Here is a 23,106-nt window from a genome sequence, read left to right as displayed (position 1 = left end):
TTGATTTGATGAGACCGAGCAGTGTGTTGAAGAATTAGGTCACATGAATAGTGGAGGAGGCCGTGGTTACATGCAACTCCAACCATATGCTTTAAGTGAAATGCTTTAGTTGCCTCTCATATTCTAAAGATCTTTTTTTTGTGTGAAATAATTAATCTGGATGTCTCTTATTGTAAAAAGCAGTTTTGAAAGGCACACATATTGGTCTGAGTAAACCATGCGTCAGCTTTTACACAAGTGACACTGCTTTAACCTCTCTCTGATCTTCTTTGCCGTTTCACAATTCCCACTTATCTATTCGAAAACTAATTAGATAGCAAAGAACTATGAACTTCTCGCCAAGAAAATGATCAAAGAAGCCTCTGACTCTAACCCCCCCAGACGCAGATGGCACAATTATTGCGCTGACTTCTTTATGTTGCATATTAAACGACGAGTGTAACTGGTTATCGTGTAATTTCAGCCATTCTCTCGCCGCCACTGCAGATTCCTTTCACAGAGGGATTTCCTCCTGTCCCCGGATTACTGTAATCTGGATTATAACGGAGTATCATGTGACAGTTGACTGAATACGCGATGGAGTCTGTGATCGGGTGTTTGCACACACAAGCGTGTCAGCGTGTGTTTGTGTAACATGCTGAGGGAATTAAAAGCTGATGGAATGAATGAAGTGGATCGTGGATAAAGCATGTTTTTACGCAAAGCGTGTGTGTGTATAAGTGTCTACCTCCTCCAGATGAGCAGGCCAACTCCCATGGAGAGCAGCATGATCAGGGCGGCCACGGACACGACGACGATGATGATCACCGGGTTCTGTTCGCTGGATGCCAGCGCCACTGGGAATGAAGAAACACACTGGTTACACACGTGAGAAAAAACGCACACTGTAATGGAAATGAGTGTGCAACAATTGGCTGGGCAAAAACCACACCATTAAAACACACCAGCATGCCATGAACATATACTGTCTATTCAATTACTTTGTATTCAGACCGTCCCCTCTTTACATTTAATTATAAGTATTTCTCTTTCATAACTTACATATGTAATATTTCTTGCGTAACAAACATACTCAGACAAACACAGGACTTTCACCCAGGAAACCACTGTTTGTGTCCTATGTGACTTGTTTTAACTTCTGTATGTACACTTACTTGCATTGTGTATCAACTTGCGTCCCTTGTGTTGAATATTTTAACCCAAACTTAACCAAGTAGTTTAGTTGCCTGCGCCTAAACAAGTCGCTTTGTTTCAAATCCTCAACGTTTGCTCTGCGTTTAATACAGAAACCGTTTCGCTGGTGCCGACATGCAAACAACCCGTTCTGTCATCAAGGTGTGAAGACATGTTGGTTCATTAAGTGCGAACAAGAACAGGAGATGAGATCCAATAATAAGGCGGTGACCTTCAGGGCCGATTAGAGCGCAGGGTAAACTGATGCTTTTCTATTTTCGAAAGAGTCGCCCTCCCCAACATGATTAATAATACACTTGACCCTACTCCATTACACTGTTTGAATAGCGTTTGTACACACTGTGCTTCACTAAAGACTCAAAGGAACAGAAAGTACACGATAATATAAGACATTATATGGTTGAGCAATGCAAATTTTACTGCTGTCGTAATACTACTTTAACAGACATTACATCGTATTCATCAGCAGATGGCAGTTTGCCAGTCGTACATATTCTAATAAGAAATTTAAGGACTTGTTCTCCATATTGGTTTAACATTTTTGTTTTCTGTTGACCTTGTATAGTAATATTTTTATTCATCTGCTGTAAAATTGAACTTGGAACACATCAGCTGGGACACAGCACAGCATCCAGTAGCCATTTATGTTCATTCATTAATCTTCAGCCCCTCAATGTAAACACTTACTGCATTGTAGCTGTGCACCTGCAGACTCTTATTGTTTCCTTTCGATCAACCTACAAATACCAATGCCTGATTAATGCATTATTTACTTGACAGTTTAATGTCCCAATCATGTGATTGCATTGTAAACACTGTTTCAAATCTGTCTGTGTGCCTGCGTTTCGCACACGGCCACTAGAGGCTGCTGTGTTTCTGCCTTGTGAATGTGTGTCACGTCATCACTCATTTGACTCTTGATCCAGCCTGAGGCGAAGGAATCAAACTGAATATGCATTGTCCCAAAACAAAAAAGTTATCCTGCAACTAAGAGCCCTAACCCCGAAGCAAAACAAAGAAATGCGAGTCTAAAAAAACGAATACATAATCTTTACTAGAGCTGGTCTTTGGCCAACTGTACAAGAAAGGGGTCTCGGGCGCTGTGAACAAATCCCTTTTCCTGGGTAACTAAAACATTTTTAAAACAAAGATTCTTGAGAAGTACAGAGCTTGAAACCCCACAAATAAGACACACACACACACACACACACACACACACACACACACACACACTCACACACAGTCCCAACCAGAATCCCAGGTGACACAAGGGACACGGTATCAACTCTCACAAAGAAGATGCGTTTCACAGCTTACTGGTAAAATCTTGCATCTTCACACATAATCTCAGACAGTCACATCCCCTTCCCCGTCTCTCCCCGTCTCTCTCACTCTAGCAGCACGCTTTATTGTGTGGGCTGGCCAGGTGCCTGAACAACACAACCCCCCCTTATCCCAAGCTGCTCAGCGGTACTGAGAAGAAGGAGTGAAGAGAAAATGAGGAGGAGAAAGGGGGGAGGCGTAAAACGGCTACTCACACTCGCCAAGTGTCTGCAGCTCCAGGGGAGCGCTGTACGCTCCGTAGTCGATGGGCTGCGGAGAGGAGGAGGACGGCGATGAAGAGGAGGAGGACGACGAGGAAGTGGCCGAGGAGGAGGAGGATAGAGGGGATGAGGACAGGGGTGAGGAGGGGGCCGGTGTGGAGAAAGGGCGGATGAGGAAGACGTATGTGGTGCCCGGTTTGAGGTTGTTGACACTGATCCGTGTGGCGGCCGTCTTCACAGTAGAATAACTCTGATCCTTTTGTTCCTGCGGAGACAGAAAAGTGCAGTGAGAGGCAGAGAGAACAAAAAAAGAAAGAGAGGAAAGAAAAAGGAACAGGAGGAGAAGTGAGACGAGTAGGTGGAAAGATGCCTTGTTCACACAGTACGCAGCGCTGGGAGCCGTTACAATGTTGTAACCAAAGCAAGGGGCCTGGGTAATGTTTCACTGATTGAGACAGCAGAACAGTGTTTCAGAAGAACCAGACAAAAGTTTCCAGACAGTTTGCAAAGAGTTGGAAGTGACACGCTTTGGAATTACACAATCTAAAAAATAAATACATTGAAAACAGACTGTAATAAAAGCACGGCTCTATTCAGTCGAGAGATCCTTAGAAAATAAATCAAAGAAGAAGTCGCTCGTCTGTTTCTCTCCAGTGAGAATGACTCACTCACACAAGTGGACACGCCGGGGTCAGAGAACAGACGACACATCAACACGATTACTCCCCTCGCTGTCTGATACGTTTGTGTTCGCGCCGCTTCGGTGCAATCCGTCGCTCCTATCTTTGCGCGTCGTGCCTCCGCGCGTCAAGTGAGATCACTCACAATTGCACTTTGATGATACATCAGATTTGTATTCATTTGTTTTACCCTTTATTGCTTCAAGAATAGCACGGCACGAAGAAAGCAGAACGAACGTCAGAGAGAGGGAGGCGTGCAGGATGAGACAAAGAGAGACTCACTGAGAAAGTGAATGGCAGCTACTTCATAATGAGCGGCTCCTGTGGAGTGAGCCAATACAGTGATACGTGACACAGAGAGGAGACGGACGAGGGGAGGATGGAGTGGAGACGATTGGTGGGAGGCAAACAACAACAGAGTCAGAGATGACACTTTGCGGTCTCAAGTTACGGGTAAACGGGGAGTGAATCATCGCCGGTCATCATCGCCGGTCATCATCGGTGACGGTCATCGCTGCTCCTCGACGGATTAAAGCGCGCTTTAAAAAAAGGGAGTTGTAGCGCCGTCGAGTGATTTTAGAAATAGCGGTAGATGTGGGGCCCATAAATAAAAGGACAAAATAAAGGAGGAAGAAAGAGGATATACACTGACTAAGCAAAGCCATACTTCATACTTTAATAGGCTCCTTGCTGCAGTGTAGTTGTATTGCCTTTTCATTTCATGGCCTGTCACCAATTTTCCTGTCTCACTGTCAGTTATTCTCCATCTATCCTTTACTCTCTCCCTCGCTCTCTCTCCATTCGTCTGCCTCCCTCGTTCTGCTTTTCTCCTCCATCCAGCCTCTTCATTTCATTTCTCTCCATCGCTCTGCTCTTACAAGCATCGTTCCACCAAGTCATCTGTCCCTAATACCCTCGCTAACCTTTTCTCTCCCTCAGTTATTACACAGGAACCTCTACTGTGTACCTCATGTTATCTCTCCTTCTCTTCTCGCCCATGCCTCCTCTAAATCTTCCCAGATTTTTTTTTTTTCTAAATCAGTGGGAGTAGAGCAATGAGGAGCAGGGCTTTATTAAATATGGTGAAGCATAGAGGAGAGGAGGAGGTGTGAAAAACGGGCGCGAGTGTGACACCGGCAAATACAAAAGGCTTGGCGTTTGCCAGAAAATGCAACGTATGAAAATGTAGAAGTGCGAGCGCGACAGCTGGGATTTACGTGCATGACAGATTTACTGTGAAGACGAGGGCTTGTTGACGGGTGAGGCCGAAATCTGACAAAGTGCTATGTTAACTGAGCGCAATCAGGCCGATGAAATTACAGTGGTTATCCGCTGTAATTTGTAAGAAAGCTAAATAAAATGTGGCAGTAATATGGACTCAGGGTTCTACATAAAACCCTTGAAACTCACTAAAATAATACTAATAAGACTTTTTAAGCCGTTTTTCGACAATTATTTAATCTCGCAGGAAGGATTGTAAAAGACAGTTGTGGTAACTTTCTATTTTCCTGAAATGTTTAATTTGTCGGCGCTACATTAAGTATCACTCATGATGGGCTGGCAAATCAGCATGGCGCATCAAATAAAGTGGAAACAAATAGATGATTTTGGGGGTCCATGCGGACGCCTCAACAGGAACCCGAATGATGGGCCGACAGGATTGACAAGTCCGGTGCTGAGATCGATGATTGAGAGTTAGAGGAAATATCAAATAAGTGATAGCAATAACAATGCCATTTAAATTCTAAATCAATATTCGAATGCTGTGCAGTTAGGGTGTTTTGCTCAGGTTTATTCGTTGTGTTTAAACCCAGTATTTCTACACAGCTACACTAATATTATTATGCTTTGTGGATTCCAGTGGTGACTGCGTAGGATTATTTCTGACTTGTATGATCCAAAACATTTTCAAATAACTCCAGAGTGCTGATTGGTCAAAAAGTTTAAACTTATTGAAGAAAGAGGGATGTGATAATTTCTAAAATTCACAACACCGCTCTCCAAAGGAGGCCAGAGTTATATTCATGAAGGAAAGTTTATTTAATACAGACTAGCTCATCCCAAACTTTGTTTTGTTTCTCCTTCAGTACATAATAATAGAAAAAAAAAAGCTTTTTGGGGACGTGTTTCAACCGCTTAATAAAAACATTTCCCATCCACAAACCTGGATAATCTCAACATAATGAGGTGTCAACAAGCTTTTGCTAACAAGAGGCGTTTTTGGAGAATGCTTTGGGATGGATGTCAAGTTTTGTGTCAATCAGACTCACGGCATGGGAGTATGACTCAAAAGGAGAACACATTGGCTATTGTATTTCGAAGACCCGGTAGAGCAATAAACAATGATGACCCAGTGGATTTACCTTCTCATAGTACTTGACCTCGTACTCAGCGCGGCTGCTGTTGGGGTACGAAGGCTCCCTCCACACCAACGTTATGCTCTTCTGCTCGATCTTCTCCGCTCGCAGCTCACTGATCAGAGATCGGGCTACAAAGAGGAAGAGGAGAGAAAACAGAGAGAGTTGAGTTTGTGGATTCCAGTCTCAATCAATATCAATACAAGAGCATCAGGGGCATCAGAAACAGTCTTTTACTCTCCTTGTGTTTCCAGTTTTCCCACAAAGCGAGGGAGGAAATTGTCTTTCAAGGAGGACATTGGCAGAAAGCAGGCATTTATATATTGATAGATACAGTACATATATGCAGTAAGCCCATCTGAGGTGAGAGAGCAGAAGAAGAAGAAGAAGAAGAAGAAGAAGAAGAAGAACAGACAGTTTGAGGAGGTCCAACAAGGCTGTAAAGAGAGGCGAGGAAGGAAGTGAGTGAATGAATAAGGACAGAAGTAGGTAACGCATTCATTATTGAAGCTGATCTGTGTCAGAGCAGACAACTTCATCGCACTCCATGAATGGAAAAGCGCTCCGTAGGTTCTTTGTCTCTCTGTGTGTGTGTGTGTGTGTGTGTGTGTGTGTGTGTGTGTGTGTGTGTGTGTGTGTGTGTGTGTGTGTGTGTGTGTGTGTGTGGACTGACAATAGATCAACACAGATATGGATTGACTGACAAGTCTGGATCGACACGAGGCTCCCGGTTGGAGAAGCTCTTAATCTGGACGCCCCGTTTCCTCTCAGAGTCTCCGCAATTAGGCTGAAACCTCAGACCCTTTTTTTCTGACTCAATCTAGAGGAGCCGCGGTGTAATTGAGCCTGACAGATATTTTCATCTCCTATTGATCGCAATGGAGGGAGCAAAATTGAAGATGGATATTGCAGCGCGAAACCTTCCATATTTAGATGGCGCGGGCCTCGCCAAGCAAACAGTGTAATTACTGAGGAAAAGCCCAGTTCTTTGTTTCCAAATGACAGGCAGCACAAAGTATGATACTCGGAAAAGCACAACCCACTCTTGCTTAAGTGCCAATTTATGCCATGTATAATGAAGTAGCAAAATGGGTTGTCACTAAAAAATACTAAGAAAAACAAAGGGGTGCAGTTAGCTTAGTCAAAAGGCCTTCATGTTTGGGAGGAGCGCTGCCATCAGGGTTCAATTTAGTGGCAGGGGCAGAGCGTAAGGGGGGTTTCCTGTCATCTGTTTTTGTACTGGATGATAATCATCTCCACCAGGAGGACTGTGCAGTTGCTCGCATTTGTGCGTGCGTTCATGACGGAGTGTGCAACTCCTCTGTCTGCCCGTGGCTAATCTCGCATTCTGCTGCAACACACCGCATCATATTGTGGGTGCCCGGCTACGGCGGCATGCTCAAGGACCCCTCGTGGTTGCGGTGACTCCACTTTCTCAAAACACCATTGATGGCCCGTTTTATAATGCAGCGGACTTCTTGCTGACTCCTCTTTTACTACTCTCAACCGGTATAGGGCTGATAATAAAGCTGAGTGCGTCGCTCACCCAGAGCGTTTACTCTGCAGACAAAGACACAGGGGGGGATGATGGCTGTATGTCTATGAGGAAAACCGTTTGTCCTAGTGATAATATAACTGAGTGTATCCCTCCCACCCGCTCAGCTGCCAGAGCATAACCGATATAATAACCGATTCAATACTTAGAATATATTGGATAGTTGAACTGATACATTCAAGTAAGAGGATACGTTATTTTTCCATTCCATATTTTATTTACAATATCTTTGATTGATGAGATTTTTTTACCTAATTCCACTACCTTTATTCACCTCTGGACTTTCTACGACGCTTAATTCCCCTCGTTTCCTAATTTCTTTCCATTTCTTTCTGTCCCCGTTTCCGTTACTGTTAGTTTTTTATTTGTATTCCTTCCCTTTCTCATGCCCCTCCCCCCGCGGGCACCTCATCAGTTGACGGCTCCTCTTCCTTGCTCGTCTCTTTTCCTGACCTTTAACCATCAATTCATTTCTGTCCTCTGTGAAAACAGACCCTCTAATGAATATGTTGTGCCTGTCACTCACACACATGAGGGAAACCATGGGAGCACACAGAAGTACTCCACACACAAACATACAGACACACACAAAGCATCTGTGCAGCTCCTTCAGTCCTCCTCTCCAACAGTGGGATAATACAGTCATTTTAGGCGGCGGATCAAAGCCACACTCTGAGATCCGTCTCTGACTGTGTGTCCATCTCCATCCGTCTGGGTTTTTTTACGTCGGAAAATACAGGTATTATCTATTATTCATGGGGACTTCTGTGAATGTATGTATCATGGCATCCATCAGTGCTTTTTATGTCTGTCCACTCAAGGTGAATCAAAGAAATCCCAGGCAATACGATGTGTGTATGTGGACTTGTGACTGTGGGTTAGTGTGTGATTTTCTCTCAACTTATGTACAATCGAATATTAGCTCTGTCCTAAGAAAACATGTGAAACAATGTAAAATCTAGTGGGCAATTCAAAATGATATTTCAATTCAAAATAATGTAAATTATAAATAAGTTCGATTCAATGCCCTTCAGCCTTTGCAGTTAGTCGTTCAGTTAGTCGTCATTGTGCCATTTCTATTATATTTAAAAAAAAAAACTAAATATGAAAATGAAATAAAGCAAGAAACACCTAACTCGACTGAACTTACATTTGTCCTGTGTTTTTGTTTGGTATTTCTCTGATCTTCGGACAAGATAAAGAAAGTTTGCTGCCCATTATAATTGACATGAAAGCAGAAATAAAATAGCCGAAATAGTATACACACACATGAATTTGTGATACATTGCAATAAGGTACAACATGCAACCTCAGAAGATAACTTTGGTAAAAGCTCTAAAACACACTAATTCAATGCCTGAACGTAAAGAAAAGAGAAAGAATAGTAATTTGTGTTTATTTCAAAGTGTTCAGAAAACGCTTAAAATGCCAATTAATGTAATTTTGAAAGGGTAAATACTTTTTGCTCTGAGGCATCAAGTCATTGTAATACCCACACAATGCAACATAAGCCACCGATACAGTACGCTGTGGGGGAAGGACAGATGCTAATGAACAGCATGCAGGAAAGCAAATAAACACAAGCAGAGAAATTATTCCAAGTGATTGATTAATATGCAGGCATTCATTATATAGAGGAAATAAAATGCAGCCTGGCTCATTAGAAAAACAAAGCAATTACTCCCACAGTACATGAGAGGCAGCCACTGGCTCAGACGAAAGACGTGAGCGAAAGGAAGTTCTAACTGACAGCACACCTTTCTCGAAGCCCTTCTGCCACCCAAACACAAAGAGAGCTCTCTAAACCAAGAACACCGTGTTAACGAGCCTTCTGCAGGCTATTGTTTGCTGCTTCTTTTTTTTTTCGCCCTTCCTTCTGTGCTAAATTATGTAGAAGACTGGTGCCGGTCTCCAGACCGAGCAAACATAACGGCTCAATCCGACGCGTACGAAACAAGTAAGCACACACACACACACACACACACGAAGGCTCAAAGACAAAGGTGATACGCCGGTTAAAAGAGATCGTGTCCAAAATGTTGTTCACATTTCTAAACTGTGCACTATAAAACTACTGTATGTGTGTATGATGCCATGATTTGTAATTCGTAGCAGAACCGAAGCACGTGTGGATCACTTGACGGTATAAAACAGTGAATACAATACCTTTTCAGAAAAGTGTGAATCACCGCAACCGCAAGAGATCATTGATCATACAGTCATAAATGAGCAAAAACAACATTAGCTTGATGCGTCCAGCCCACTAGACCGAATACATAATCTCCTGGCAGAGAGAGACAAACAAATATGCACTGTGTCATCTCGAAAATGTCTTACGGGGACAAGGAGACCCAGAGAATGATGAGAAAGGTTCAATCTTTTCAGGACCATCAACTGCATTTCTGTCAGAATTTGCCTTTTACCTTTTTCCACATTTCAAAACAATTTGTGTATCTGTGGGGACTATGGAGACAACCACAGAGAAATGGTTACTGTGTGGACATAATAGCTTCCAAGACATACTGACACGTTCAGCTGGCATGAGTGCAGATACTGCGCGCCCACCACTTCAACACACACACACACACACAAGAGTGTATGGCAGCAAATGGCGGGTAGTGTTGGTTTTGGCGTTTGTACTTGAGAGGAAGAAATCAATGCCGACTACCGTCTGAGATGGCTTTTGTACTCACACAAGTACACACACGGACAGAAAGAAAACACACACACAATTGCACAATGATTTTCGCAAGTAATATAGGAGAGTAGATGGCCTTGTGGGCAATAAGAGCTCTGGCAGTACGGAGAAGACGTTTTCAAAGTCTCATCATACAGACAAAATCACATGGCAGACCCACTGATAGGCACTCGTCACGAAGACATTCAGCTCCTGATAAGATCTGCGATGAAAACTTTGCTGTACACATACCAATCACCGCCAGAGATAATGATCCCCGGACTTCAAAGGGATGCTGCGATGAGAGCGAAAAAGTGAGGCATGAGGGAAGGATAATGGACGAAGTTTGGCACAAAATGGCAAACAGGCAGCGCACAGCTGTGCCTCTCGGTGCTTAAACCGCCATAGGCTGTGAGCACAGGCCAGGGCTGGGTCTCAATTAGCAACAAAAGCACTTTGTTAGGTTTCGCCAACAGATGGGGATTGGGAAAAAGATTGTGGTTTGGGTTCAAATAAGTTCTGATCCTTTTTCTTTTTCTTTTTTTCATGAATGATTTGGTATTATAGGAATTTGTTTGGTAAAAAGAAAATATGAGTATTCTCTTTCTTGCAACACACTTGTTACGGAGTTGCTGTCTTTTAGTTTGGATGTCTATTTTGCTTAATCCTGACCACCACTGGGAGCATAAAACAACAACGCTTACATCACACGTGCTGCACTATGTTAGCTACAGGTGGCCCCAACTTGCTTTCAGAAATGGAAACGGCTGAATTGGAAAGCATATTTCTTAACAAATCCTTGGGGTCCGTCTGAGTTCCAAATCAGCCCCGATTCTCGATACCCAATCGTGCAGGCACTGGGGGGGACGCTCGGGTCTCTATGGCAGGTAGACCCATGAATAGACCCATGAATAGACTGTGGCACGAAATGGCAGCCCCTGCTGGAGGCTCTTGCACAGAGGCAGCTGAGGTGCAACTGGCATCTCTGTGCCGTTATCAAAGGAAACAGGCACGAGGAGCTGCTCTCCCCAGGGGCGTCGGCACAAGCGGGGTTGAACATCTCGCAGTCATCCTCACTCCCACCGCCTTCTTCCTCTTACTCACTTCTATGGGTCCTCTCTCTCGCCGTCTCCCCGCCTCTGTTCTCGGGGGAATCCGCTGTTCCCCGCAGGCCCGTTTGTGCCTCTGCTGAGATGACATCCATCTTCTCAGCAGGGGGGTTTCATTGTTCTACTTCTCGACACGTTCGCCTCGCATGCAAACTTCTACGCGCTCCCATGTGCCTTCGCATATTAAAGAGCGAGAGGCTGAGCTCGTGTTGGGAATGAGAAGGACAAGACGGAAGAGCGCGTGTAGCTAGAAGTCGCATAGGCGGGGGAGGATTGAGAGAGCTGTATCTGTCAGGACTGTTCCTGTTCAAACGGTTAATGGGAAGCAAGAGCGTTGTTCCCTCTGGGCACTGCACCTGGGGTTAAACGGATAGTGACTGACAGCAGAGGAGTGGGAGCATTTAGTTTCTTTTGGTTCGGCTGTCCCCGGGGCATTTATAACACCTACCTCCTGCCACCAGCATTTCTGTCAGTGGTTCCAAAATCCCAGTGGAGCGTGCATTTACATGTGCATGAGATTAATAAAGACTTTAAAGTTTCACACGGCCGAGAAGTTGGGTGGTTAACTTCTGCAAGTATTTTCATTCAAATTAAGAAACATCTTCACCATCTTGACTGCACACAAAAACATCAACATGACGACACACGACCAAATTTCCTGAACTACGAAAACATCAACCTCTCAAACCAGGAAAACATCAACTTCAAGACACACAACAATACTTTAATTAACTCCTCTCCAATTGGAATATGATAATACTAGTTAGATAAATTCGCCAGTGCCGCTATACATTCTTTTGAATTGGCAGTCTAATCCTAAACTAAAGGCTAATGCTGGGTTAACAGCAGATCTGCAGTCTTTCTAAATGCTACGCAGGTGTTGTCAAACTGGTGAAGATGTGTCTTCATTTGCTGGTGTTGTGGCTATGTGCAAAGAAAAGCTGATCAGGGAATGAGTTATGTACTGTTGTTCCTCTGAGATTGTAAGTATTCTAAATACAATGCTGACAGACATTTGATAACCCGAAGCCAGAATCCACTGCTGCACACTTTCAACTATCATCTGTGCGGATACATACTGCAGCATCCTCTCAGGTGGTATCCATAAAGCAAAGCATTCCTTGCACTGACTGAATTAGAAGCACACAGGTTATCAGCAGCTCTCTGATGTGAGAAGAAAGACGGGTGATTGCAGAAATACATCTAGCTGTCGCCATGAAATCACAAACAACAAAGAGTGACCCTGCTTCAGATTTAAACACTAAACAGTGACAGTAAATGCAGTTTCTACAGCAGCTTTAAGTCTCCCTATTAAGGCATTAAAGAACATATTGTATCATCTTTCCCAAGAAGTAAGCTGACATGTATGAACATTTTGACGGTTCCAAACTGTTCAAAGTCTCAAGATCTTTTACTTCCCGATTCACCAGGTGGCCATGTGTGCATGCATGTGATTGCGCCCTAATCTAAATGATGTTGTATACCAGAGCAGCTACTCCACCCAGGTCTCACTATCTTGCAACGCGTCTTGCCGTAATTCATCTGCGGCTATTACCCTGCCCCAGCAGTGGAGCGCTATCTGGCAACCTGCACCCCGTCCACCCGGTCTAATCGGCCTCCATCAGCATCCAACCGCCTGGACGCCTCCAAATGCACAAATGGACACAGAATTATTATTAAGGGTATTATCTGTGGGTATTATCAGAAGGAGGAAGTCTCGTCTAGGTGCGACACACGCGCACAAACTTTGCTTTTTGTCTGTGAGGGGGAGGAATGGTGCAGGGAAGACACCTGGATCGGGGCACATTTCCATCTAAACCGCAAGATTATATGTTGCAGGGGCTAGACCCACCTAGTGTGTGCATGTGTGTCTGTCTGCATGTGTGTGTTTGTGCAACGGAGAGGAGAGTCTCTGTGATGGAATGATTAAATGTGTCAGTCAGTTGGTGGGTGGGCGAGAGAGAAAAAGACCGGAACAAGCGAGCGAGACAAAGAGCCTCTCGCTGCATGGCATATTCAAAAGGGCTCCATCAACATAATGCAGCTGTGCAAAAACACCAGGTAGCATTCCAATGGAAAAGGCAACGCATTCCTGCACATGCACGCAATTTAAGTCCGATGAGAGGATGTCGGGTCATATTAAGGGGGCGATTTTATAGAAAAAACCCACGCGAGGACCTGCTGTATATGTCAAGAAAGAACTAAAGAATTACCTGTTACCTGACGGCTCGTACTTCGGCGCTTAAAAAATCTGTCAAATCTGGCATCCCACACTTCCACCAGCAGAGAGAGCGACTAGGGCCGACTTGCTTAAACTGCTCTTGACAGCTGCTCACTGACTGATTCTGAACACTCTTCAGGCCCAGTGTGCTCTAGCCTAAAGGCAGAGGCATGGTCTGATCACGACACATCCGTCAAGCCAGACAGACTCGGCCCGGAGCCTCCAACAAATACAAACACAGGCCACACACACACACAAACAACCACACACGAGGAGCGGCTGACCCAAGCCTGCTGCAGGAGATTGGCTGAGAAGGTGAAGAAAGCTCTATCTGCCCCTCGCATACTTGCAGTGCGAACAAACGCATGCACACAAAACGCAATCGGCTCTACATCCCCTTTCTTTTATGCCCTGCTTTTATAGTGCAAGTCAAACATGTTGAGAGAGAGAGATAATATAGTACTAGGTTTGGAGAATGCCGTGCTGGAGGAAGTACACAGACCTTTTGCTTAAAAGGTTGTTGTTTTTTTTACGAAGGGTAGGGAGACAAAAAAAAGCTTACATCGCAGAATATGGCGGTAGCTCTTCACTTGTCTCAATTGGTTAATTTGTGTGAATTATTCTGTGATGTTAGTGATTTAAAAAGGTTAGTTTGGCACACAATAAATGTTAGACCAGCAACTTTCGTGAGCTGTTAGGTAAAATAGCTGTTTTTGCCCAAGGTGTCTTTGAAGAGTGCATTGATTATTTAGCTTTATACCAATCCTCCTTTTAAAATAAAATGACCTATAAACAAATAAATGTAGAGTAAAAAGTGGTAAAATAATGTGTGATATTTGCCTCCTATAAAGTAGGATGACACGGAAATACATGTACAATTCACTCACATGTTTACTTAAGTGCAATACTTGAGTAACCGTTCTCAGAGTTAATTAAAGAAAAAAAGATCCCACTGAAAAAGACAAAAACAGTGTGTCTTGGAAGTATGTTGTTCTGATCTCTTTTTTTATTGCATCAAAAAACTTTGAGATGTCGAGGGTATAAATACACAAAAACATGAGGTCTGTCACCCACCTACTGCTGCTTCAGAGAGGCCATTCAGAAAGACTCTCTCTCCCTCTCTCTCTCTCTCTCCCTCTCTCTCTCTGCCTCCCTCTCTCCCCTCGCAGGGTAGAAAAAACGACAGATGAGAATGCATTTTGAAGAACTTCTTTTCTTTCTAGTCTCCTCACGACAATAAGAGAGTTCGCGTCTTGTCCGGTTTTCCTCCCCTCCTCGGTTTGGCAAAAGAAGTTCATCAAGGACAGTCCTCAAGTCTTGTATAGCACTCTGATTACGAGGAAAACGTGTGAGTGTGTGTGTGTGTATGTGTGTGTGTGTGTGTGTGTGTGTGTGTGTGTGTGTGTGTGTGTCATCAACTACCTCAAAGCTTTGTTTTTGTTGCTAAGTGAACGCCACAATTCCCCCGAACAAGCAGGAACAGCCTGCAAATCCACATCCAGAGCACACATACTAACGACCCTGAGAGTGCCTCTTCATAGACTCCAATTATAAGCCAAGAGGTAGGCAATTAAAATTCCCATCACAGGGTGAAAAAGCATCTTAAGTGGCTGGGCTATAGCCCTGAAAAGTAGCTTGATGACTCTATTCATTTGCTGCCTGCTGAAGCTTCACCTTCCCATCACTTCTAATTAAGGAGGCAAAGAGGATCCAAACACCTCTATGCAGAGGGCTGGAGGCGGGGATTAGGGAGGGGGCGTGAAAACAAAAAAAAGAGGGTATTGGAAACGAAATGACAAAGAAGAAGAGCTTGGTACGGTTAACAGTTGAGGAGCGCTCATTAAGTGGAGGAATGAAAAGAAGAAAAAAAACATTACCTGATGTTTTTTGTTTTCTGTCATGACGCAGGGAAAGTTTGATCCCAAATTAATTCAGGCTCAAACCTATAAATATTCAAACAGTCAAACTGAAACGTGTACTCAGAAGTCAATCAAAGTTCTCAGAAAATCAACAGAGTCAGAAGCGGCAACTCCAACCGGCCTGTCTGGCCTCCGTTCTCATCACTCAAACATCCAAGAGTCTTTTTCTCCTTGAAAATTTTCTTCATTAGACCCGACAGAAAACGGGATCACAGGCGGCGGTGCAAAATCAGTACACATTCATCCAAATACTGTACTAGCAGTTAAACCTCTCCAATATTTCCCCCCCAAAAATTTCCCCCAAGGAATAAAGATTGGTGCCGCAGAACACTCATTTCTCCTTTCCTACCCCATTATATGACAACTAAGTAACATAATAAAGCGAAAATGTTACTGTAATACTGTACTTTTACTTTTTTTTATATTACAGCTGTCCTTATGGATAAAAGTGTGTTTCCGAACGCCAGAATCCCTTCAGAATCCCTCATTGTACTGCAGCGGTCTGACAGTTCTGGCTCTAGCTCTCCCTTTCCTCCAGCGGGGCCCAGAAATACGACCTTGGTCGGCAGATTCGTTTAATTATGTAGGTCATATATAATCGAGGCATAGGTATCCTTTGAGACTGTTTTATTACCAGTTAAAAGTTCCTCACAGAAACGTCAGGTTGGATTTCATAGTAAATGCAACCACATTCCCTCCAATATCTGCTTCCCTCGGCTTTATTTCCCCCGTATTCCCAAACCTGTGCAGCTCATCTCACTCTCCCTCGCTCCTTTTCTCCCATGACTCCTCATGCTCCTCTTCCATTTCCTCCCTTTTTATCTCAAAACCTGACTTATATCCACACACAAAAACTTCGTAAACACACATCATATTTCTTTAAAGCACCAGATAGTTCAGACCAAAAAAGTCAAAACTTTCTGCTGTTTTGCACAGCACATTTTTGAAGAAATACATGCATTCTCGCCTTTGCTCTTCACCGCTCGCCTCCTTCCCCCTTCACCCAGAAGACATCCTGCTCACAATGCCACACCGCTCACCTCTCTCCGTCTCTCCACTTCTGTGCTCATACCTCGCTCTTCTCCTCCCTTTATGCATCCACCTCTCAGGCCCATGTAACTCCGCGGGGACCAGCCATCTAAAGCCAGGCCAGTAATCCTCTCAGGATATTGAAATGCCAATCCTTCCTCCTCCCTGACCCGCACCTCCACCCCCGTCTCTGCAGCCTCCCCGCATCCCCTCTCTTCTTCCCTGCCTCAGCTAAAGCGCTTTGGCTGTACCACTGGGGGGCAAGACATTCAACCCGAGTGTGTTCTGATCTCACACACACACACACACACACACACACACACGCATACACTGAACGATGCAGAGGCAACCTGCCACTACGGCATCCTTTCTTGCCCGTACACAAATCAAGCATGAAGCGATGCACGGAGCGTATTGCATGCACGCGTAGTAAAGCACGCAAATTAAAAACGCCCTCATGCACCTACGGGCCTGCTGCACGAAAGAGCAGACACTCACACATGCATCCCTAATCCACAGCTGGATAAGGGGCCCTGTGAGACCGGGAGCAAAAACTGATCCCCCCCCCCAGCCCAGGACCCCGGTCTCCTCACGCGACTACTGTCATGTTTCTATCCCTTCCTCTCTCCATCCTTAACACGCCATGCAACACTCCTCCCCCCTTTCCCTTGGTGGCCTGGAGAGTCCTGATAAAACCCCATCTGTCTGGGAGCAATCCACTACTTCCCCTGCGCATTTGCAAGCCTTCAGAGAAGAGACAAATTCAATTTGTATTTGGTTTTAAATGGAGGGGTTTTAATGTCGCCAGATTTGAAATGCTTTTCATCCGCGAAGAAAGAAAAAATCTCATAGTGTATGCACGGATGTAAATTGACCCCCTGTGTGTCTATGTGTGCGTGCGTGCAGTTTTTTTTTTTTATTTGGCCATAATATAGCACCCGTTAGCACCTTGGCACGCTGACTCCGGCTGTGCCCTTAAATCCTCGGGCTTTCCTGGCCCTCAGCTGCCAGCTAAACCGAGCCACCCGCTGCTAACAAGCTTACCGCGCCCAGAATAAAACAAATACGGTACAGTAAGAGAGGAAGGGGAGAGAGAGTTGAAGAGAGGATCGAGAGAGGTGAGGAGGAGGAGGAGGAGGAGGAGGAGGAGGAGGAGGAGGAGGAGGAAGAGGAGGAGCGTAGCTGTGATTATATCAAGACAAAAAGAGGGAAGATGGTGGAAAGAGTGGTGGTGGATGAAGTGGTGGCAGCAGGAGGGAGAGAAATGACCATCTAAGAATAGTGAGTTTAGCAGGAAAGGATATGGTGGGGGGAAATGAGGAAGGAAATAGAAGGTATATAAAAAAAGAGGGGAGGAGGTGTGAGAAAAAAAAAGTAATAAAGAGATGATGAGGTGGCAAGAGAGGAAGGAGAAGTGAGAGAGCGCGTGTGTGTTAGCTTTGTTCCACATCCCTGCTGCAGTATTGATAAAGGTCAGTGAGTTCTGATGGTGTAAAGACTCGGTGTGGAGGCTGCACTCACATGTACGGACACAAGGCTGAGGTTTGTCCACAGAGGTTTTTTTCCCAATTCTATGCCTGACCTGGCTGCAGAGCATTTCCTATGACTGGGTGAGCTACACCGTGTTATCTGGTGAACATCTACGGTGCTTATCCTGCAGCAGAAATACAGACAGTCTTTATTTAGTTTGAGGCAGTAGATAAAAAAGAAGGGAAAACGAGAACATTATGGCCTGTTTCTCTAGTTATTTTTCTCATTTCCTGTGGCAACAGATAAGCGAATGCTGGCAACGCAAGACTCCTGGACGAAAGTGGTGTTAATGTTGATGGATAAGATATGGATTAAGATTCTTCTTTTAAAATAAATAAATAAAAACAAAAACAAAAGAGACAGGGATATGCAGTGCCCTACACGTGTGTGCACGGACCACGATTCAGATATGGCATCAGTGTTGTAGTCCCAAATCTGCGGTGTTTTGACGGATCGGTTCGACCTCACTTGACCCGAGGGGGAGATCCGTCCGTTGAGGAGAGCGGGCACGAGGGCTCGGGTGACCTTTTCGTTGGTTGGCCGTTGATCTCAGCCGGCATTGTGTGGAAACCACATGGGCCCTCTAATAAAAGCTGACACGCGGGGAAGTCAGGAGAGGTAAGGCAAGACGTGCGTAATGTAATTCTTAAGCAAATACCGTCTCCTTTTGAAAGCTCCGTCTCCTACACACACACACACACACACACACACACACACACACACAGACACACACACCAAATGTCAGTCTAAATCCTCCCTGACACAGAAAGTCTTCTGAAACCCCTGCAAACACACTCTCCTAACCCCTTGTCCAATCCCTCTGGATGACACGGTTAGCGGGGCAACTCGCACCCTAACACCCCATAATAACCACAAATCAACGCCGTGGCAACTGCTGACGAGACAGACGGACAGAGAAGAGGGGAGATAAAAAGGGGAGAAAGGTTGAAGGAACTGTGGGGGAAGGAAAAATGATCAGCGCAGGTCTGTCCTTTTTCCTCATACAGTGTCCCTCACCTTGGAGCTGGGAGGTTTCTGATAGACTAAATCCCCTCAGGGAGCTGGAGACGGCGTGTTGGAGCTCTTTAGCCGTGTTGGCGTCAGCCGGCTATCATACTTTTTTTCTTCTTCTCAGGATATGGTGCATTAAAGTTTACGCTGGATCTAAGTTCACAGGTGGATAGAAATTAAACTGGATTAACATGACCGTGATGTTTATAGTTTGCTGGACGTGTAAGAAGGCAAATGTTCGCCGACATGAAAATGAAATGAAAAACCTTTTTGTGTTTTAGTCTCTATTGTATCTCTTGTCCCGTCAAATATTGCTTTATGCAGCTTCACATTTTACAATACTGTAAGTGGACTGCGAGCATACTGAGAGGGGTATTGTTGTCCAGATTGTAAAGCCCTCTGAGGCAAATCACAAATTTGTCTGAGAGGGTTGAGTTTGGGCTATACAAATACATTGAATACCAGGTTGTTTACTGGGAAGGCCGTCTTTCATGTGTTGTGAAAGGTGGTCCTTACCCAGTGCAAACCTGAAAATCTGTCGATATATTTGTGGTTTCATTCAACATCATGGATACAGACTCATATGTCGTGGTATTTTCGCACACTTTGCCTACCGGCTAAAATCTGGCCTATAGGGCACCACACTGGTCGGGGCCAGCTCTGCACATAAAGCTGTCTCTTAGGCTGTCGCTCACTCTATGGGGTCCTGATGTCCAGATGTTACTCTTGTGTAACATTTACAGTTGGCCAACAAGAGAATCTGGGCCACTGGGAAGCGCACACATTCATTCTAAATCTCCTTGAAGCTGCCATATTTGTAGCCAGCACACATGAACAGCCAGCTTTCGACATAGGAAAAACTCAAATTCTCTTTTTTTTATGCAAACCTCTCACTTCCTTGCAGTCACAAAGTGGGAGATCACCATCAACAAAGTGTTATAGCTCAACTGAAACTATCCCGAGACCCCCGCTGAGTGCTGCTGCCACCTCAGCACTCGCATATGACTCACAACCGTTCTCCATTCATTATGCGGCTCATTCCTTCAAAAGCTAATTTCCAATCAGTGACAAAAAAAAACAACCCACACAGCCATATTCTCACTTTCTCATTGTTTCTCCGTCACCTGCTTCCACGTGCGGCACCTTTCAGCCTCCTCGGCCCCCACATGCCTCATTATGCTGGCTCGCTGTTGAGACTAATATTTAGTTCAGCAAATAAGCAGTAAACAAGGTTTCCACTATGACAGGTAAGTGTATTAGAGAGTGTTTATCAGCGCTCAAGCCCAGAATGTGTTCTTGTACATTTCTCAGTGTGTGTGTTTGGTCTTTTCACACTTGAGCTCCTCCCAATAGTGCTGTTGCAGAGCCGGTTGACAGGGCTAGTTGGCAAAGTGCTTTTCAAGCCGCCGGCTAATGGCCTGCTGAAGACTTCTGCTGATGAAAATGAGATCACCTCGAACCGGGGCGAGAAATTTTGCTCCGTCTGCAGTGACGGGCAAAGAGTGTGTGTGTGTGTGTGTGTGTGTGTCAGTCTGCTGGATGCACAACTGCATCCGTGTATGTCTGAACCGGAGTCGTACGTGGACGTACGCACGTTGAGAATCTACACGGATTACGAGCGTCTCCAAAAGGTCACCGTGTGTCCGAGAGGCTGCACGAATCTATTTATGGACAGAGGCATACAAGTCTGCGCATGTAGGCAGCTGGTCCTAGCCACTGATCCACCACTGATGTTGTAAAAATAAAGAAAGAAGAATGGGCTTTTTATGAAACAAAACATTAAAAATCATAAACTGAAGGTCATACATTTATTGTGTGAAGCCTTTCTTTTTAAGGCTGCCTTGTAACGGGATCCCAAAAGATTACATCCTGTAAGAATCAGACCAAAGCCGGCTTTTGAACATCAGCACTACATCAAAACAGCACAAATATTGCACCGAACCCTCTGAAAAAGAAAATTCAGATCCTTGTGGACCTCCCGAAAAACGTGGCCTACAACAACATATTCAAATTGAGAAACACATGCGGTGCGAGCTGATTTAAAATTCATTTTCAGCTGAGCCGTTGGAGCGTGCTGGAATGTGCCATTTGAGTACATTTGCTACAGTTCGGAAATGCAGTGTGACCTCATTCTTGCTCAGCTGTTGTTTGCCTCCTGACTGTGCAGACTTGTATTGTACTGTAAAATGGAAGAAGCAGAAGACGCAGAAGAAGCAGAAGAAGAAGAAGAAAAAAAAAGGCCCTTTCCTCGCGCATGCGGTTATCATTACAGGGCATTCTGGGACTCACCTGGCAGGCTCGTGGACACGTTGGCCTGGGTGTAGAACCTCTTGCTGGGCAGCAGCTCCGACACGCCGTTCAAGGCGTCGACGGTGAACGTGTAGTTGGTGTTGGGGAGGAGGTTGACCACGGTCACCGTCCTCTCCGTCAGGCCGACCTGCTGGGGCACGAAGCCGACGCTCGCCCCGCACGGCTCGCACTGCCGGCCGACGCACCTCCGGCAGCCCACGCTGTAGGTCAGGTCCATCCTGCCTCCCGCGTCGGACGGCGCGGCCCACTCCAGGATCAGCGTGGACTGCTTCAGGGTGTAGACCAGGTCTCTGGGTGGCGAGGGGGGCCCTGGAGAGACAAGAGCAAGAGGGTTGCGTTTTGGTTTGTCGTTGCATGAATCAGCCTTTTCTTTTTTCAAGGACAAACAAAGACGGAAACGGTCAATACGTAATCAAACGCATCCTCACGTCGATGCCCGTTGTACACACTGGAGCGATCACAGCAGCAGCATTCTTTACTCACAAAACTGTAAATGTAAAGCTTGGCATTTTATGGAAAAGGAGCTTATATACAATTTAAATGAATACCACATTCAACTGCAACACATGCAGCATTTCCACAACATGGTACGGTACGGTTTTACTCAACCTAACTGGCTCTTTTTGGGGTTTCCTTTGACAACAAGTTGTCGATAATACCTGGAACCTCCACCTCGCCCAAGGTTCCAAGTGAGTCGATACTATAAAAGGTGGCGATAAAACACGACTGAGAGAATCATTACTAGTGTGGCACGGGACATCCTGCCAAAAAGCAGCCTTTAAAAAAAAATAGGCAGTATAGTCGAGCCGAGCCATGCAGTGGAAATCAGGGAACAGGGCATCAGAGAAGAGACGTCGTGCTTCAGCAACACAATGTCTATTGAAACTGTGCGGGTTACGAAGTCCATCGGGTATTACGGTGCGATTACACGGGCTCAGTCTGCGCATCATGCTAAGATAATCCTGTTCCATCCAGGATTTGATGATGAGAAACAATTGGTTTGATTCAAAAATACAAATTACATTTGACCCAAATGGGAGCAGGAGATTGGGAATGTGGAATTATTGATGATGCAGGAAAAACACACTTGGGAATAAGGGGACTAAAAGCAGTGGCTGCGTGCGTTTGGATGACTTGGAGTAGCTTCCGTCTGAACAGCTTGGAGAACAAATTTGTCCATTACGTACTGATGTCAACAGTGCTGCGTGGAACAAAATCCTCCACTTTCCATCGGTAAACAAAGGTGAGTGACCGTGGAGAAGGCTTTTAGCTCTCCGAGAACATCAATCTGATTTCATATGAGAGTCGTGATATGCCGGACGCATCACGAGAGCCCGAGCTGCCCACCATAGAGGCAGTGTGTGTGTGTGTGTGTGTGTGTGTGTGTCTCACTATTATACGAATACGCCGCTATGCCGTGCACGGGGCTTTGTGTGTCATTTAACAGCTCAAGTGCTTTAAAATCACCCACCACATGTGACAAGAGCAGCTGAAATTTAAATACACACTTCCGTCTTCAAAAGGGCTGTAAAAAGTCAGACTGGAGGACTGTATCTCATCACTTAGTCAGTGTCCTGACTGACCTCTGCCTCCTCCTGCAGGTCCTCTGCACATTGCAGGCCGAATGAAGCCAACGGTCCATTAAAAAGGCCATGAATTCTTCTATGTGCCTCCCTTGTCTATGTGTGTGTATGTGCCGTGTAATGAATAAGTGAAGCTGTGGAAAGCGACGCTCGCCCGCAGATGCGTCCCGGGGTCCCAGACACACGTGGAGCACATTGCGTGAGCATTCAGCGTGTGAGCACACGTACACGCTGATTAAATGTCGACACAGCTGGGCCTTTCTCTCTCTCCCTCTCTCCCTTTCCCTCCATCTCTCTCTCTCTCTCTCTCTCATCTGCCCTCCGTCGCTCTCCATCTGTCTCCGTCTTCCGAGTGTCCATCCGAAGGACTCCTTGACTCCCTCGCCG

The 23,106-nt window shown here is 45.2% G+C and overlaps 1 protein-coding gene across 1 annotated transcript in view; it reads right to left on the bottom strand.

The window, feature by feature from the left end:
* Window positions 1–23,106, bottom strand: part of epha10 (EPH receptor A10) — a gene marked incomplete at both ends in the record, with an annotated part of 136,659 nt that overhangs the window by 22,506 nt on the left and 91,047 nt on the right. Inside the window, 4 exons of the mRNA XM_079232447.1 lie at window positions 728–836; window positions 2,733–3,003; window positions 5,782–5,906; window positions 21,116–21,445. Coding sequence (XP_079088573.1) covers window positions 728–836; window positions 2,733–3,003; window positions 5,782–5,906; window positions 21,116–21,445 — 835 coding nt within the window. The remainder of the gene's footprint in view (window positions 1–727; window positions 837–2,732; window positions 3,004–5,781; window positions 5,907–21,115; window positions 21,446–23,106) is intronic.

Source organism: Taurulus bubalis (assembly GCF_910589615.1).
Source record: "Taurulus bubalis genome assembly, chromosome: 16".
NCBI classification, from domain to species: Eukaryota; Metazoa; Chordata; class Actinopteri; order Perciformes; family Cottidae; genus Taurulus; species Taurulus bubalis.
Note: the sequence above shows the minus strand (reverse complement) of the source record. Positions and strands in the feature narration are given on the sequence as shown.